Source organism: Nerophis ophidion, linkage group LG06 (genome assembly GCF_033978795.1).
Source record: "Nerophis ophidion isolate RoL-2023_Sa linkage group LG06, RoL_Noph_v1.0, whole genome shotgun sequence".
Taxonomy (NCBI): domain Eukaryota; kingdom Metazoa; phylum Chordata; class Actinopteri; order Syngnathiformes; family Syngnathidae; genus Nerophis; species Nerophis ophidion.
The window spans coordinates 11,426,582-11,442,762 of record NC_084616.1 but is presented as its reverse complement, the minus strand read 5'-3'; the positions used below and the strand labels follow the sequence as shown (position 1 = coordinate 11,442,762).

At 33.3% G+C, this 16,181-nt stretch overlaps 1 protein-coding gene across 1 annotated transcript in view; it reads left to right on the top strand.

Moving 5' to 3' along the window:
- Positions 1-16,181, top strand: part of LOC133554197 (probable phospholipid-transporting ATPase IIA) — a 102,274-nt gene that overhangs the window by 27,968 nt on the left and 58,125 nt on the right. The window contains exons 6-7 of the mRNA XM_061902653.1: positions 2,939-2,990; positions 13,622-13,716. Coding sequence (XP_061758637.1) covers positions 2,939-2,990; positions 13,622-13,716 — 147 coding nt within the window. The remainder of the gene's footprint in view (positions 1-2,938; positions 2,991-13,621; positions 13,717-16,181) is intronic.

The following is a 16,181-nucleotide window of genomic DNA, read 5'->3' as shown; positions in this document are numbered from 1 at the left end:
CGTTTATTGAATGTTGTTAAAAGAAAAGGTGATATGTAACTGGTGAACATGCCCTTTCCCAACTACTTTGGCACGTGTTGCAGCCATGAAATTCTAAGTTATTTATTATTTGCAAAAAAAAAATAAAGTTTTTGAGTTTGAACATCAAATATGTTGTCTTTGTAGTGCAGTCAATTGAATATGGGTTGAAAAGGATTTGCAAATCATTGTATTCTGTTTATATTTACATCTAACACAATTTTCCAACTCATATGGAAACAGGGTTTGTAAATGTATGTGGATGTATATGAATATATATATATGTATATGTGTGTGTATTCTAGTTAATGTATGTATTCTAGTTTCTTCAAAATAGCCACCCTTTGCTCTGATTATTGCTTTGCACACTCTTGGCATTCTCTCCATGAGCTTCAAGAGGTAGTCTCCTGAATTGGTTTTTCACTTCACAGGTGTGCTTGAAGCTCACGGAGAGAATGCCAAAAGTGTGCAAAGCAATAACCAGAGCAAATGATGGCGATTTTGAAGAAACTAGAATATAGAATATGTTTTCAGTTATTTCACCTTCTTAGTTTTGATGTGACAATCTGCAATGTAAATAGTCATGAATATAAAGAAATAGCATAGAATGAGAAGGTGTTTCCAAACTTTTGGCCCGTTCTGTATAAATCAATAGTATATTAAATATGAATGCAAATTAATATGCAGGACACTTTGTTTGGGGCGAAAAAAATCTCATTTTGCTTTATTTATGTTATGTTTCGTTGGGACACAAATGGCACTGATGGGAAGAAGGGCCTTTTATACGTTTTTTTTTTTTAATCAATCAATCAATGTTCATTTTATATAGCCCTAAAACCACAAACCACAACGACATCCTCAGTAGAGCCCACATAAGGGCAAGGAAAAGTCACCCCAATGGAACGTCGGTGACAATTACAATGATGACTATGAGAAACCTTGGAGAGGACCGCATATGTTAAAGTTGTATTATTAAATAGAGGTCGGTGTCCAGCAGGGTCGATAATCAGCATTTACGTTTTTTTGGCGTTGTGTTGCAAAAAGTTAGCGGACATCCATTGTTTAATTTCATGAAGACACGCCTCTAGCTGACTACAATCCGGCGTGTTGGTCAGCTTTAGGGGCATGTAGAGTTGGCGGTAATCAGCATAGCAGTGAAAGCTAACACCGTATTTGCGTATGATGTCACCTAGCGGCAGCATGTAGATGCTGAAGAGTGCAGGGCCAAGGACCGAACCCTGGGGAACTCCACACGTTACCTTAACATAGTCCGAGGTCATACTGTTATGGGAGACGCACTGCACCCTGTCAGTAAGATAAGAGTTAAACCAAGACAGGGCTGAGTCTGACATACCAATTCGTGTTTTGATACGCTCTAATAAAATATTATGATCGACGGTATCAAAAGCAGCGCTAAGATCGAGGAGCAGCAAGATAGATGACGCATCAGAATCCATCGTTAGCAATAGATCATTAGTCATTTTTGCGAGGGCTGTCTCCGTAGAGTGATTTGCCCAGAAACCGGATTGAAAGGTTTCACATAGATTCTTAGGCGCTAAGTCAGGGGTAGGGAACCTATGGCTCGCGAGCCAAATGCGGCTCTTTTGATGACCGCATCTGGCTCTCGGATAAATCCGAGCTGACGTTGCTTGACATGATAAGTAATGAATGATTCCACTTGTAATCATAGTGTTAAAAATAACGTTCAAAATATAAAACATTCTCATGCATTTTATTCCATCCATCCGTTTTCTACCGCACCTGTTCAAAAAGTTGCATACTGGTAAGCAGTTATTTATTTATTATTGGTTAGTGTGGGGCTTGCCCCTCTGGGGGTTCTTCAGACCACCAAGCACCGAAATGAGAGCACGTTTCAGGGTTACAATATTGTTTTATTTTTCAATAAGTCTCTCAGTTGGTGTCCAGCAGTTGTATTTTTGTCTTTCGTTCTCGCTCGCGCTCTGGCTCCAGCCCCAACCCTGTCTCTCCTACTGGCTGCTGCCTATGGACAGAGCGACAGGTAATTAGATAACAAGACCCAGATGGACCATCTACGCACCGGTCGCTGATTTCGAGGCCTGTCCTGGCACACCCCAGTTCGCTGCAGGCCACGCCCCCTCCACAGTTAGCTTCAGAATAAGAATGTTATTACAAAGAATACGAGACCTCTTATATCCTAGAAATGTTGGTCTTACTTAAAAATGCACACGTTTAGTTGTGTTCAGTGTTAAGAAAAATATTATATGGCTCTTATGGAAATACTTTTTGAAATATTTGACTTTTTGGCGCTCTCAGCCAAAAAGGTTCCCGACCCCTGCGCTAAGTGTTCCTTTAGCTGCTCTGCAACCATTTTTTCGAGGATTTTCGAAATAAAGGGAAGGTGAGACACCGGTCGGTAGTTTACCATGAGGTCAGGATTGAAATTAGGTCTTTTAAGGAGAGGATGAAAAACCGCTTTTTTGAATGCTAGGGGAACAGTGCCAGAGGAAAGTGATAAGTTTATAATATTTAGCACTGATGGACCTAATAATACAAAGAGCTGCTTGATAAGTTTCCCAGGAAGTGGGTCAAGTAAACATGTTTTTAAAAATATAACTTTTCTGCGCGTATCAAAGTTGGCATCAATTTTGAGGTCTTTGTGCATGAAACCCGAGAAGAGCGCTCCTCTCATCAGTTTCCCCGCCAGGGCGTCTTCCCGAAGGAAAGGTCACACACACGTCTGATTGCGTGGAGCTTTCCAGAATCGCAACCCGGAAGAACCGCATTGTTGTTCTCTTTCGGAGGAGTCAAAGCAGCCATAGGAGGTCTTGTTATTTTATTTTTTTTTGCTAGTGACTGTCACTAATGTGCCATAAGACAAACATTTTAAGAGCACGGGGGCAGGAAGTGATGTTTTTTTTCTTTCTCCCTCTCTTTGTAGAACCAGCGCGTTCCTGCCGACATGATCTTTTTAAGGACCTCGGAGAGAAATGGTAAACATCTGCTGGTCATTCATCCAGACGTGGCCGGGGAAATGACTTGTTTAAAGGAAGAAAAAAAAAAAGGCGCTGAGGTGCAGGGATTAGCCCTGAGCCTGGACAGGAAGTCCTATAATGTCCAAATTGTAATTGGGTCCAGTACTATACTATCAGTCAAAGCTGCTGGGATTGTAAGAGGCTGCTGCCACTTATAGACCAAACATAGACAAAACATTCCTCTGGCTTCCTTGCGCTAATTTTTCTTCATTAAACTTCACGCAAGCAAGGAAATAATACATGAATCACATCCTCTGAGGTCCATCTGTGAAATTAATTCAGTCACTTTGATCTTTCATTTGTTGGTACTTTGAAAAAAAATAATTAATGACCAGTTCCAGGGTCAAACTGTGGCCGTCATAAACGCTTCATTAAGTGGACAGGCCGTGTTTTAAGTTACATTTTTCTCTGTCATAGAGTAAAAGTAAGTTCACCAGTGGTAATAATGACAAAGTGACAGGGGCGTCAAATTAAAACAAGTTTTACATGTACTAGCAATGTTTAAATCATATTTTACTGTCTTAAAAGTGTAAAAAGAAGCTAAACCAGATTTGTTACTAATTTAAATATGAATAATCAGTTCCAGGGTCAAACTGTGGCCATCATAAACCCTTCATTAAGTGTACAGGCAGTGTTTTATGTTACATTCTTCTCTGTCATAGAGTAAAAATAAGTTCACCAGTGTTAATAATTAAATGTGAAAATAATCAAACACTTAAAAGACATTGAAGCAAAAATGTTTTAAGTATACAAGTATTGTTAATTAAAAATGACAATAAAGTGATTGAGACATCAAATCAAAACACGTTTTACATGTACTAGCAATGTTTAAATCATATTTTAGCATTGTTTACTGTCTTAAAAGTGTAAAAAGAAGCTAAACCAGATTTGTTACTAATTTAAATATGAATAATCAGTTCCAGGGTCAAACTGTGGCCATCATAAACCCTTCATTAAGTGTACAGGCAGTGTTTTATGTTACATTCTTCTCTGTCATAGAGTAAAAATAAGTTCACCAGTGTTAATAATTAAATGTGAAAATAATCAAACACTTAAAAGACATTGAAGCAAAAATGTTTTAAGTATACAAGTATTGTTAATTAAAAATGACAATAAAGTGATTGAGACATCAAATCAAAACACGTTTTACATGTACTAGCAATGTTTAAATCATATTTTAGCATTGTTTACTGTCTTAAAAGTGTAAAAAGAAGCTAAACCAGATTTGTTACTAATTTAAATATGAATAATCAGTTCCAGGGTCAAACTGTGGCCATCATAAACCCTTCATTAAGTGTACAGGCAATGCTTCCGTTAACATTCTTCTCTGTCTTGGTGTTAATAATTAAATGTGAAAATAATCAAACACTTAAAAGACATCCAAGCAAAAATGTTTTAAGTATACAAGTATTGTTTACATCATAATTTATCATTATTTGTTAATGACAAAATGATTGGGACATCAAATCAAAACTAGTTTTACATGTACAAGCAATGTTTTAAATCATAGTTTATAATTAACTGTCATAAAAGTGTAAAAAGAAGCTAACCAGTTTTGAAACTTATTTAAATATGAATAATCAGTTCCAGGGTCAAACTGTGGCCATCATAAACGCTTCATTAAGTGTACAGGCAATGTTTTAAGTTACTTTCTTCTCTGTCATAGAGTAAAAGTAAGTTCACCAGTGTTAATAATTAAATGTGAAAATAATCAAACACTTAAAAGACATTGAAGCAAAAATGTTTTAAGTATACAAGTATTGTTAATCAATACTGACATTAAAGTGATTGGGATATCAAATCAAAACAAGTTGTACATGTACTAGCAATGTTTAAATCATATTTTACTGTCTTAAAAGTGTAAAAAGAAGCTAAACCAGATTTGTTACTAATTTAAATATGAATAATCAGTTCCAGGGTCAAACTGTGGCTATCATAAACGCTTCATTAAGTGTACAGGCAGTGTTTTAAGTTACTTTTTTCTTTGTCATAGAGTAAAAGTAAGTTCACCAGTGTTGATAATTAAATGTGAAAATAATCAAACACTTAAAAAGACATTGAAGCAAAAATGTTTTAAGTATACAAGTATTGTTAATTAATAATGACATCAAAGTGATTGGGACATCAAATCAAAACCATTTTACCATGTACTAGCAATGTTTAAATCACATTTTAGCATTGTTTACTGTCTTAAAAGTGTAAAAAGAAGCTAAACCAGATTTGTTACTAATTTAGATATAAATAATCAGTTCCAGGGTCAAACTGTGGCCATCATAAAGGCTTCATTAAGTGCACAAGCAATGTTTCCATTAACATTCTTCTCTGTCTTGGTGTTAATAATTAAATGTGAAAATAATCAAACACTTAAAATACATCGAAGCAAAAATGTTTTAAGTATACAAGTATTGTTTAAATCATATTTTATCATTATTTGTTAATGACATTAAAGTGATTGTGACATCAAATCAAAACAAGTTTTACATGTACAAGCAATGTTTAAATCATAGTTTATCATTGTTAACTGTCATAAAAGTGTAAAAAGAAGCTAACCAGTTTTGAAACTTATTTAAATATGAATAATCAGTTCCAGGGTCAAACTGTGGCCATCATAAACCCTTCATTAAGTGTACAGGCAATGTTTTAAGTTACATTCTTCTCAGTCATAGAGTAAAAGTAAGTTCACCAGTGTTGATAATTAAATGTGAAAATAATCAAACACTTAAAAGACATTGAAGCAAAAATGTTTTAAGTATACAACCAGATTTGTTACTAATTTAAATATGAATAATCAGTTCCAGGGTCAAACTGTGGCCATCATAAACACTTCATTAAGTGCACAGGCAGTGTTTTATGTTACATTTTTCTCTGTCATAGAGTAAAAGTAAGTTCACCAGTGGTAATAATGACATTAAAGTGACAGGGGCGTCAAATTAAAACACATTTTACATGTACAAGAAATGTTTAAATCATAGTTTATCATTGTTAACTGTCATAAAAGTGTAAAAAGAAGCTAACCAGTTTTGAAACTTATTTAAATATGAATATTTAGTTCCAGGGTCAAACTGTGGCCATCATAAACCCTTCATTAAGTGTACAGGCAATGTTTTAAGTTACATTCTTCTCTGTCATAGAGTAAAAATAAGTTCACCAGTGTTAATAAATAAATGTGAAAAAAATCAACCACTTAAAAGACATTGAAGCAAAAATGTTTTAAGTGTACAAGTATTGTTAATAATGACATTATAGTGATTGGGACATCAAATCACAACAATTTTTACATGTACTAGCAATGTTTAAATCATATTTTAGCATTGTTTACTGTCTTAAAAGTGTAAAAAGAAGCTAAACCAAATTTGTTACTAATTTAAATATGAATAATCAGTTCCAGGGTCAAACTGTGGCCATCATAAACGCTTCATTAAGTGCACAGGCAATGCTTCCGTTAACATTCTTCTCTGTCTTGGTGTTAATAATTAAATGTGAAAATAATCAAACACTTAAAATACATCGAAGCAAAAATGTTTTAAGTATACAAGTATTGTTTAAATCATAATTTATCATTATTTGTTAATGACATTAAAGTGATTGGGACATCAAATCAAAACTAGTTTTACATGTACAAGCAATGTTTTAAATCATAGTTTATAATTGTTAACTGTCATAAAAGTGTAAAAAGAAGCTAACCAGTTTTGAAACTTATTTAAATATGAATAATCAGTTCCAGGTTCAAACTGTGGCCATCATAAACGCTTCATTTTGTGAACAGGCAATGTTTTAAGTTACATTCTTCTCTGTCATAGAGTAAAAGTAAGTAAGTAATTAAATGTGAAAAAATCAAACACTTAAAATACATTGAAGCATAAATGTTTTAAGTATACAAGTATTGTTAATTAAAAATGACATTAAAGTGATTGGGACATCAAATCAAAACTAGTTGTACATGTACTAGCAATGTTTAAATCATATTTTACTGTCTTAAAAGTGTAAAAAGAAGTTAAACCAGATTTGTTACTAATTTAAATATGAATAATCAGTTCAAGGGTCAAACTGTGGCCATCATAAACGCTTCATTAAGTGCACAGGCAATGCTTCCGTTAACATTCTTCTCTGTCTTGGTGTTAATTATTAAATGTAAAAATAATCAAACACTTAAAAGACATCGAAGCAAAAATGTTTTAAGTATAAAAGTATTGTTTAAATCATAATTTATCATTATTTGTTAATGACAAAGTGATTGGGACATCAAATCAAAACTAGTTTTACATGTACAAGCAATGTTTAAATCATAGTTTATCATTGTTAACTGTCATAAAAGTGTAAAAAGAAGCTAACCAATTTTGAAACTTATTTAAATATGAATAATCAGTTCCAGGGTCAAACTGTGGCCATCATAAACACTTCATTAAGTGTACAGGCAATGTTTTAAGTTACATTCTTCTCTGTCATAGAGTAAAAGTAAGTAAGTAGTCAAATGTGAAAAAATCAAACACTTAAAAGACATTGAAGCAAAAATGTTTTAAGTATACAAGTATTGTTAATTAATAATGACATTAAAATGATTGGGACATCAAATCAAAACAAGTTGTACATGTACTAGCAATGTTTAAATCATATTTTACTGTCTTAAAAGTGTAAAAAGAAGCTAAACCAGATGTGTTACTAATCTAAATATGAATAATCAGTTCCAGGGTCAAACTGTGGCCATCATAAACGCTTCATTAAGTGCACAGGCAATGTTTTAAGTTACATTCTTCTCTGTCTTGGTGTTAATAATTAAATGTGAAAATAATCAAACACTTAAAATACATCGAAGCAAAAATGTTTTAAGTATACAAGTATTGTTTAAATCATATTTTATCATTATTTGTTAATGACATTAAAGTGATTGGGACATCAAATCAAAACCAGTTCTACATGTACAAGCAATGTTTAAATCATAGTTTATCATTGTTAACTGTCATAAAAGTGTAAAAAGAAGCTAACTAGTTTTGAAACTTATTTAAATATGAATAATCAGTTCCAGGGTCAAACTGTGGCCATCATAAACGCTTCATTAAGTGTACAGGCAATGTTTTTAGTTACATTCTTCTCTGTCATAGAGTAAAAGTAAGTTAGTGTTAGTAACTAAATGTGAAAATAACACTTAAAACATTTCTGCTTCAATTGTCTTTTAAGTATACAAGTATTGTTTTAAGTCATAATTTCTCATTATTAACTGTCATAAAAGTGTGAAAAGAAGCAAACCAGAAATGATCTGTTTCAGGATCAGTCTATATCCGTCATAAAAGCTCTATTAAGTGTGCATTAAGTCGTATTTTAGTATTCTTACCTGTCATGCAAGTGTAAAAACAAATATTATTTTTCCAAAATGTCATATTCTTTCTTAGAAATGACAGAAGTGCAAACCGTGGTCATCCTAAAAGATTTGAACATTATTAACTGTCGCACAAGTGTAAAAAGAAGCTAACCAGTGTTTATAGTAATGTGAATACAAATAACCTGTCACAGGGTCCAACTGTGACCATCACAAATAATGAATTTTAACCGTACAGACAATATTTAAAACCATATTTGTACTTTATAAACTTGTCACCCCAAGTGTAAAAATAAGCTAACCAGTATTCATAATAGCGTAAATAAAATAAATCTGTTCCGGGGTCAAACTTTGTCATTCATATAATTTTTATTAAGTATAGGTGCAACGTTTTCAATCATATTTGAACATTTCTAATCATCACAAAAGTGTAAAAAGAAGCTAACCTTTTTTTATATTAATGTAGGCAGAAATAATCTGTTCCAAGGTCAAACTGTGTCATTCATAAAAGCTTTGTTAAGTGTAGAGTCATAGTTTTAAATCATATTTGAATATTTCTAATCATCACAAAAGTGTAAAAAGAAGCTAACCTGTGTTTGTAATAATGTAAACAAAAATGATCTGTTCCAGGGTCCAACTGTGTCATTCATAAAAGCTTTATTAAGTGTACAGGCAATGTTTTAAATCATATTTGAACATTTTTAATCATCACAAAAGTGTAAAAAGAAGCTAACCTGTATTTATGATAATGTAAACAAAAATGATCTGTTCCAAGGTGAAACTGTGTCATTCATAAACACTTTATTAAGTGTACAGGCAATGTTTTAAATCATATTTGAATATTTCTTATCACAAAAGTGTAAAAAGAAGCTAACCTGTATTTATAATAATGTAAACAAAAATGATCCGTTCCAGGGTCAAACTGTGTCATTCATAACAGCTTTATTAAGTGTACAGGCAATGTTTTAAATCATATTTGAACATTTTTAATCATCACAAAAGTGTAAAAATAAGCTAACCTGTTTTTAATAATAATGTAAACAGAAATGATCTGTTCCAAGGTGAAACTGTGTCATTCATAAACACTTTATTAAGTGTACAGGCAATGTTTTAAATCATATTTGAACATTTCTAATCATCACAAAAGTGTAAAAAGAAGCTAACTTGTGTTTGTAATAATGTAAGCAGAAATGATCTGTTACAAGGTCAAACTGTGTCATTCATAAAAGCTTTATTAAAGGTACAGGCAACGATTTGATTAATATTTGAACACTTTTAATCGACACAAAAGTGTAAAAAGAAGCTAACCTTTATTTATATTAATGTAAGCAGAAATAATCTGTTCCAATGTCAAACTGTGTCATTCATAAAAGCTTTATTAAGTGTACAGGCAATGTTTTAAATTATATTTGAACATTTCTAATCATCACAAAAGTGTAAAAAGAAGCTAACCTTTATTTATAATAATGTAAACAGAAATAATCTGTTCCAGGGTCAAACTGTATCATTCATAACAGCTTTATGCAGTATATATGTTTTTAATCATATTTGAACACTTTTAATCAACACAAAAGTGTAAAAAGAAGCTAACCTTTATTTATATTAATGTAAGCCGAAATAATCTGTTCCAATGTCAAACTGTGTCATTCATAAAAGCTTTATTAAGTGTACAGGCATTTTTTTAAATAATATTTGAATATTTCTAATCATCACAAAAGTGTAAAAAGAAGCTAACCTTTATTTATAATAATGTAAACAGAAATAATCTGTTCCAGGGTCAAACTGTCATTCATAAAAGCTTTGTTAAGTGTACAGGAAATGTTTGAAATTATATTTGAACATTTTTTATCATCACAAAAGTGTAAAAAGAAGTTAACCTGTTTTTATAATAATGTAACCAGAAATGATCTGTTCCAGGGTCAAACTGTGTTATTTATAAAAGCTTTATTAAGTGTACATGAAATGTTTGAAATCCTGTTTGAACATTTTTAATTATCTAAAAAGTGTAAAAAGAAGCTAACCTGGTTTGTAGTAATGTAAACAGAAATGATCTGTTCCAGGGTCAAACTGTGTCATTCATAAACACTTTATGAAGTGTACAGGCAATGTTTTAAATCATATTTGAACATTTTTAGTCATCACACAAGTGTAAAGCTTACAAGTATTTGTAAAAATGTAAATAAAAATAATCGGTTCCAGGATCAAATGTGACCATCACAAATAATTCATTAACTATACAACTATAGAATATATTTGAAATCATATTTAAACATTATTAACTGTCATTGCAAGAGTTCATAATAATGGAAATAGAAACAATCTGTTCCAGTGTCAAACTTTGTCCATTATAAAAGCTTTCTTAATTATACGAACCATGTTTTAAACTTTACTTTAACACGTGTAAAAATTAACAATAAAACACCTTGTTTTAAAATTATATATACACATACATTGTTTTTTTTAACATTCTGGATTATGACTTAAACTAGTACAAAACCCAAAAGCAGTGAACTTGTGTAAAAATGGTAAATAAAAAGAGAATACAATAATTTGCAAATCCTTTTCAACTTATATTCAATTGAATAGACTGCAAAGACAAAATATTTTATGTTCACGCTGAAAAATGTCTTCTTTTTTTTTTGCAAACAGTCACTCAATTAGAATTTAACGGCAGCAACACATAACAAAAAAGTTGTCACCGGGGCATTTTTACCAGTGTGTTACATGGCCTTTCCTTTTAACAACACTCAGTAAAGGTTTGGGAACTGAGGAGACACATTTTTCAAGTGGAATTATTTCCCAATCTTGCTGATGCACAGCGCAAGTTGTTCACCACACATTTTCAACAGAAGACAGGTCTGGACTACAGGCAGGCCAGTCTAGTACCCGCACTCTTTTACTACAAAGCCACGCTGTTGTAACACGTGGCTTGCCATTGTCTTGCTGAAATAAGCAGGGGCGTCCATGAAAAATACGTTGTCCAAAAGACGTCTGCAGATTGTCTGAACCATTTGATGATATTACGGAGTGTAGATGGTGAAATCCCTAAATTCCTTGCAATAGTTGGTTGGGAAAGCCGGTGGCGTTTCTGGATGTTGTTGATAAATGGCTTTCGCTTTGCGTAATAGAGCTTTATCTTGCACTTACAGATGTAGCGGCGAACTGTATTTAGTGACAGTTGTTTTCTGAAGTGTACTTGAGCCCGTTTGGTGATATCCTTTAGAGATTGATGTCTGTTTGTGATACATAGGGCTCGAAGGTCAGGGTCATTCAATGTTGGTTTCCGGCCATGCCGTTTACGTGGAGTGATTTCTCCAGATTCTCTGAACCTTTTGATGACATTATGGAGCGTATATGTTGAAATCCCTAAATTTCTTGTAATTGCACTTTGAGAAACGTTGTTCTTAAACTGTTTGACTATTTGCTCACGCAGTTGTGGACAAAGGGGTGTACCTCGCCCCATCCTTTCTTGTGAATGACTGAACATTTCATGGAAGCTGCTTTTATACCCAATCATGGCACACACCTGTTCCCAATTAGCCCGTTCACCTGTGGGATGTTCCAAATAAGTATTTGATGAGCATTACTCAACTTTCCCAGTCTTTTTTGCCACTTGTGCCAGCTTTTTCGAAACATGTTGCAGGCATCCAGTTCCAAATGAACTAATATTTGCAAAAAAATAACAAAGTTTACCAGTTCGACTGTTAAATATCTTGTCTTTGCAGTCTATTCAATTGAATATAAATTTAAAAGGATTAGCAAATTGTTGTATTCTGGTTTTATTTACCATTTACACAACGTGACAACTTAACTGCTTTGGTGTTTTGAAGACTACAAAATCTATTTTAAGTACAAATATTCTGTTCTCCAGTCAAACATCATAAAAGTATGCAGCGTCTTACCAGTGTGGAAATAAATGTGAGTTTTAAGTTTTCTTTAATTACGAGGATGTAACACAAAAAATGGTTAATTTCTAATTTTTTTCCCATTAGTAATTGTCACGTAAGTGTAAAAACAAAAAAAACCCACAATAGTAAAAAGTAAAAAAATATCAAAGTCAATGTTAAATTGTGATCAAACAATAGCAGTATTTAAACACACATTCACAAAAATAATGCATTTAAAGATTCTAGAGCAGGGGTAGGGAACCTATGGCTCGCGAGCCAGATGTGGCTCTTTTGATGACTGCATCTGGCTCTTGGATAAATCTGAGCTGACATTGCTTGACACGATAAGTAATGAATGATTCCACTTGTAATCACAGTGATAAAAATAACGTTCAAAATATAAAACATTCTCATGCATTTTTATGTTCAAGAAGTTGCGTTAATGGTAAGAAGTTATTTATTTATGATTGGTTAGTGTGGGGCTTGCCCTCCTGGGGGTTCTTCAGACCACCAAGCACCAACATGAGAGCCTGTTTCAGGGGTACAATATTGTTTAATTTTTTTCCCAGTTGCTTTCTAGCAATTGTCTTTTTCTCTTTCGTCCTCGCTCGCGCTCCGGCTCCAGCCCCAACCCTGTCTCTCCTCCTGGCTGCTGCTTGTAAACAGAGCAAGAGGTGATTAGATAACGAGGCCCAGGTGGGCCATCTACGCACCTGTCGCTGATTTCGAGGCCGATCCTGGCAACACCCCGCTTCGCTGCAGGCCCGCAGGCCACGCCCCCTCCACAGTTGGCTTCAGAATAACAATATTATTACAAAGAATAAGAGACCTATTATACTCTAGAAATGTTGGTCTTGCTTAAAAATGCACGCTTTTAGTTGTGTTTAGTGTTAAAAAAATATTAAATGGCTCTTACGGAAATACATTTTAAAATATTTGGCTTCTTGGCTCTCTCAGCCAAAAAGGTTCCCGACCCCTGTTCTAGAACATGCCAGTTGCCGGACGGGGGTCGAGGAAAACGACATCTTTGTCTTACTGGAAATGGTGTTTTGCTTATCTGGCGTCCATGTGGAGGCCATTAGGTCAATTATGAAGAGCCAGGACTGGGGAGTTTGTGGCAGGATGACGCATTGAAGGTTTGGGGGGGGAGGGCTGGGTGGCCACCACTTAATGTGACCACATGTTGTTTTTTTTCCCTTTTTTTAAAAGCACCGCTCGCAAAAGTTGTTCCAAAGCCGCTTTTTAAGTCACGCTTGGCTGCTGGAACAGACTTTTGAGTATGTGGTCCAAGCCCCCCCCTCCACCCCTCCATGAATAGAGAGTACCTCTGTGATACCAAAGTTGTGTGTTGTCGCCCCCTTGTGTTGGATATGAACGCTGCGTCCCAGGCTCCTGTTTCCTCCGCACTGACCAGCTGGATGGAGAGACGGACTGGAAGCTGCGCCTCCCAGTGGCGTGCACACAGAGGCTGCCCACGGCTGCAGTGAGTGCATAGCCCTGTCCCAATACTTATGTCCATATTGTGTGTGCGACAGCTCTGTTGTAGCGCTGATTGTGGGATTGCACCAAAGCATTCACACATGTTTTTCTTCACTAAAATGCATCTATTTATTATTATTGTTATTGTGTGAATGCTCCAAAGCATTCAACATACGGTTTTCTACACCAAATGTCATCTATTTATTATAGTGTGAATGCTCCAAAGCATTCACACATGGTTTTCTACACAAACATTCATATATTTATTATTATTGTTGTGTGAATGCTCCAAAGCATTCACAGATATGATTTACACCAAAGTTAATTTATTTATTATTGTGTGTGGGCTCCAAAGCATTCAAACATGTTTTTCTTCACTAAAATGCATCTATTTATTATTATTGTTATTGTGTGAATGCTCCAAAGCATTCAAACATACGGTTTTCTACACCAAATGTCATCTATTTATTATAGTGTGAATGCTCCAAAGCATTCACACACGTGGTTTTCCACACCAAAATGCACCTATTTATTATTATTATTATTGTGTGAATGCTCCAAAGCACTCACACATGGTTTTCTACACAAACATTCATATATTTATTATTATTGTTGTGTGAATGCTCCAAAGCATTCACAGATATGATTTACACCAAAGTGAATCTATTTATTATTGTGTGTGGGCTCCAAAGCATTCAAACATGTTTTTCTTCACTAAAATGCATCTATTTATTATTATTGTTATTATGTGAATGCTCCAAAGCATTCAAACATACGGTTTTCTACACCAAATGTCATCTATTTATTATAGTGTGAATGCTCCAAAGCATTCACACATGGTTTTCTACACAAGCATTCATATATTTATTATTATTGTTGTGTGAATGCTCCAAAGCATTCACAGATATGATTTACACCAAAATTAATCTTATTTATTATTGTGTGTGGGCTCCAAAGCATTCAAACGTGTTTTTCTACACTAAAATGCATCTATTTATTAATATTATTATTATTTTGTGAATGCTACTACAAAGCATTCAAACATACGGTTTTCTACACAAACATTTATATATTTATTATTATTGTTGTGTGAATGCTCCAAAGCAATCACTGATATGATTTACACCAAAATTAATCTTATTTATTATTGTGTGACTGCTCCAAATCATTCAAACGTGGTTTTCTACACCAAAATTCATCTATTTATTACTGTTAATGCTCCAAAGCATTCACACATGGTTTTCTACACAAACATTCATATATTTATTATTATTGTTGTGTGAATGCTTACACCAAAATTAATCTTATTTATTATTGTGTGACTGCTCCAAAGCATTCAAACATACGGTTTTCTACACCAAATTTCATTTATTTATTATAGTGTGAATGCTTCAAAGCATTCACACATGGTTTTCTACACAAACATTCATATATTTATTATTATTGTTGTGTGAATGCTCCAAAGCATTCACAGATATGATTCACACCAAAATTCATCTTATTTATTATTGTGTGACTGCTCCAAAGCATTCAAACGTGGTTTTCTACACCAAAATGCATCTATTTATTAGTGTGAATGCTCCAAAGCATTCACACAAAGTTTTCTACACAAACATTCATATATTTATTATTATTGTGTGAGTGCTCCAAAGCATTCAAACATATGTTTTTCTACACTAAAATGCATCTATTTATTATTATTATTATTGTGTGAATGCTCCAAAGCATTCAAACATGTTTTTTTACACCAAAATACATCTATTTATTATTATTATTATTGTGAGAATGCTCCAAAGCATTCACACATAGTGTTTTCTACACCAAAATTAATCTATTTATTATTATTATTGTGTGAATGCTCCGAAGCATTGAAACATATGGTTTTCTACACCAAAATTAATCATTTTTTTTATTATTATTATTATTGTGTGAATGCTCTTAAGCATTCAAACATATGGTTTTCTACACCAAAATTCATCTATCTATTATTATTATTATTGTGTGAATGCTCCAAAACATTCAAACATATGGTTTTCTACACAAACATTCATTATTATTATTATTATTGTGTGAATGCTCCAAAGCATTCAAATTTAATAACTTCAACCGGTCCACCGTCCAGTCATTCCTCTTTAAAAAAAGTTGGGTTTTTTTAACTGGAAAATTTCCTGAAATTCCATGAATGCCGTTTTACTATTTCTCAATTAAAAATGTTACTACTTCAACACTTCTTGACCGAGTTGAAAAATTCCAACACCAACCATTTCAACTCATTCACAACATTCAAAATATTTTGCATTTAAAAAAAAAAATAAAAAAAATCCAGAAATTTCCAAATTTCCATTAAATTTTCATTGAAAATAAATGGACCATTTTTCAAAGTTCCGCTTCAAAATATTCAGCCTGTTCAGGTTGAATTGTGTTATTATTGTGTGCTCGCTTTCAACAATTAGTCATTTGGAAGTTCAA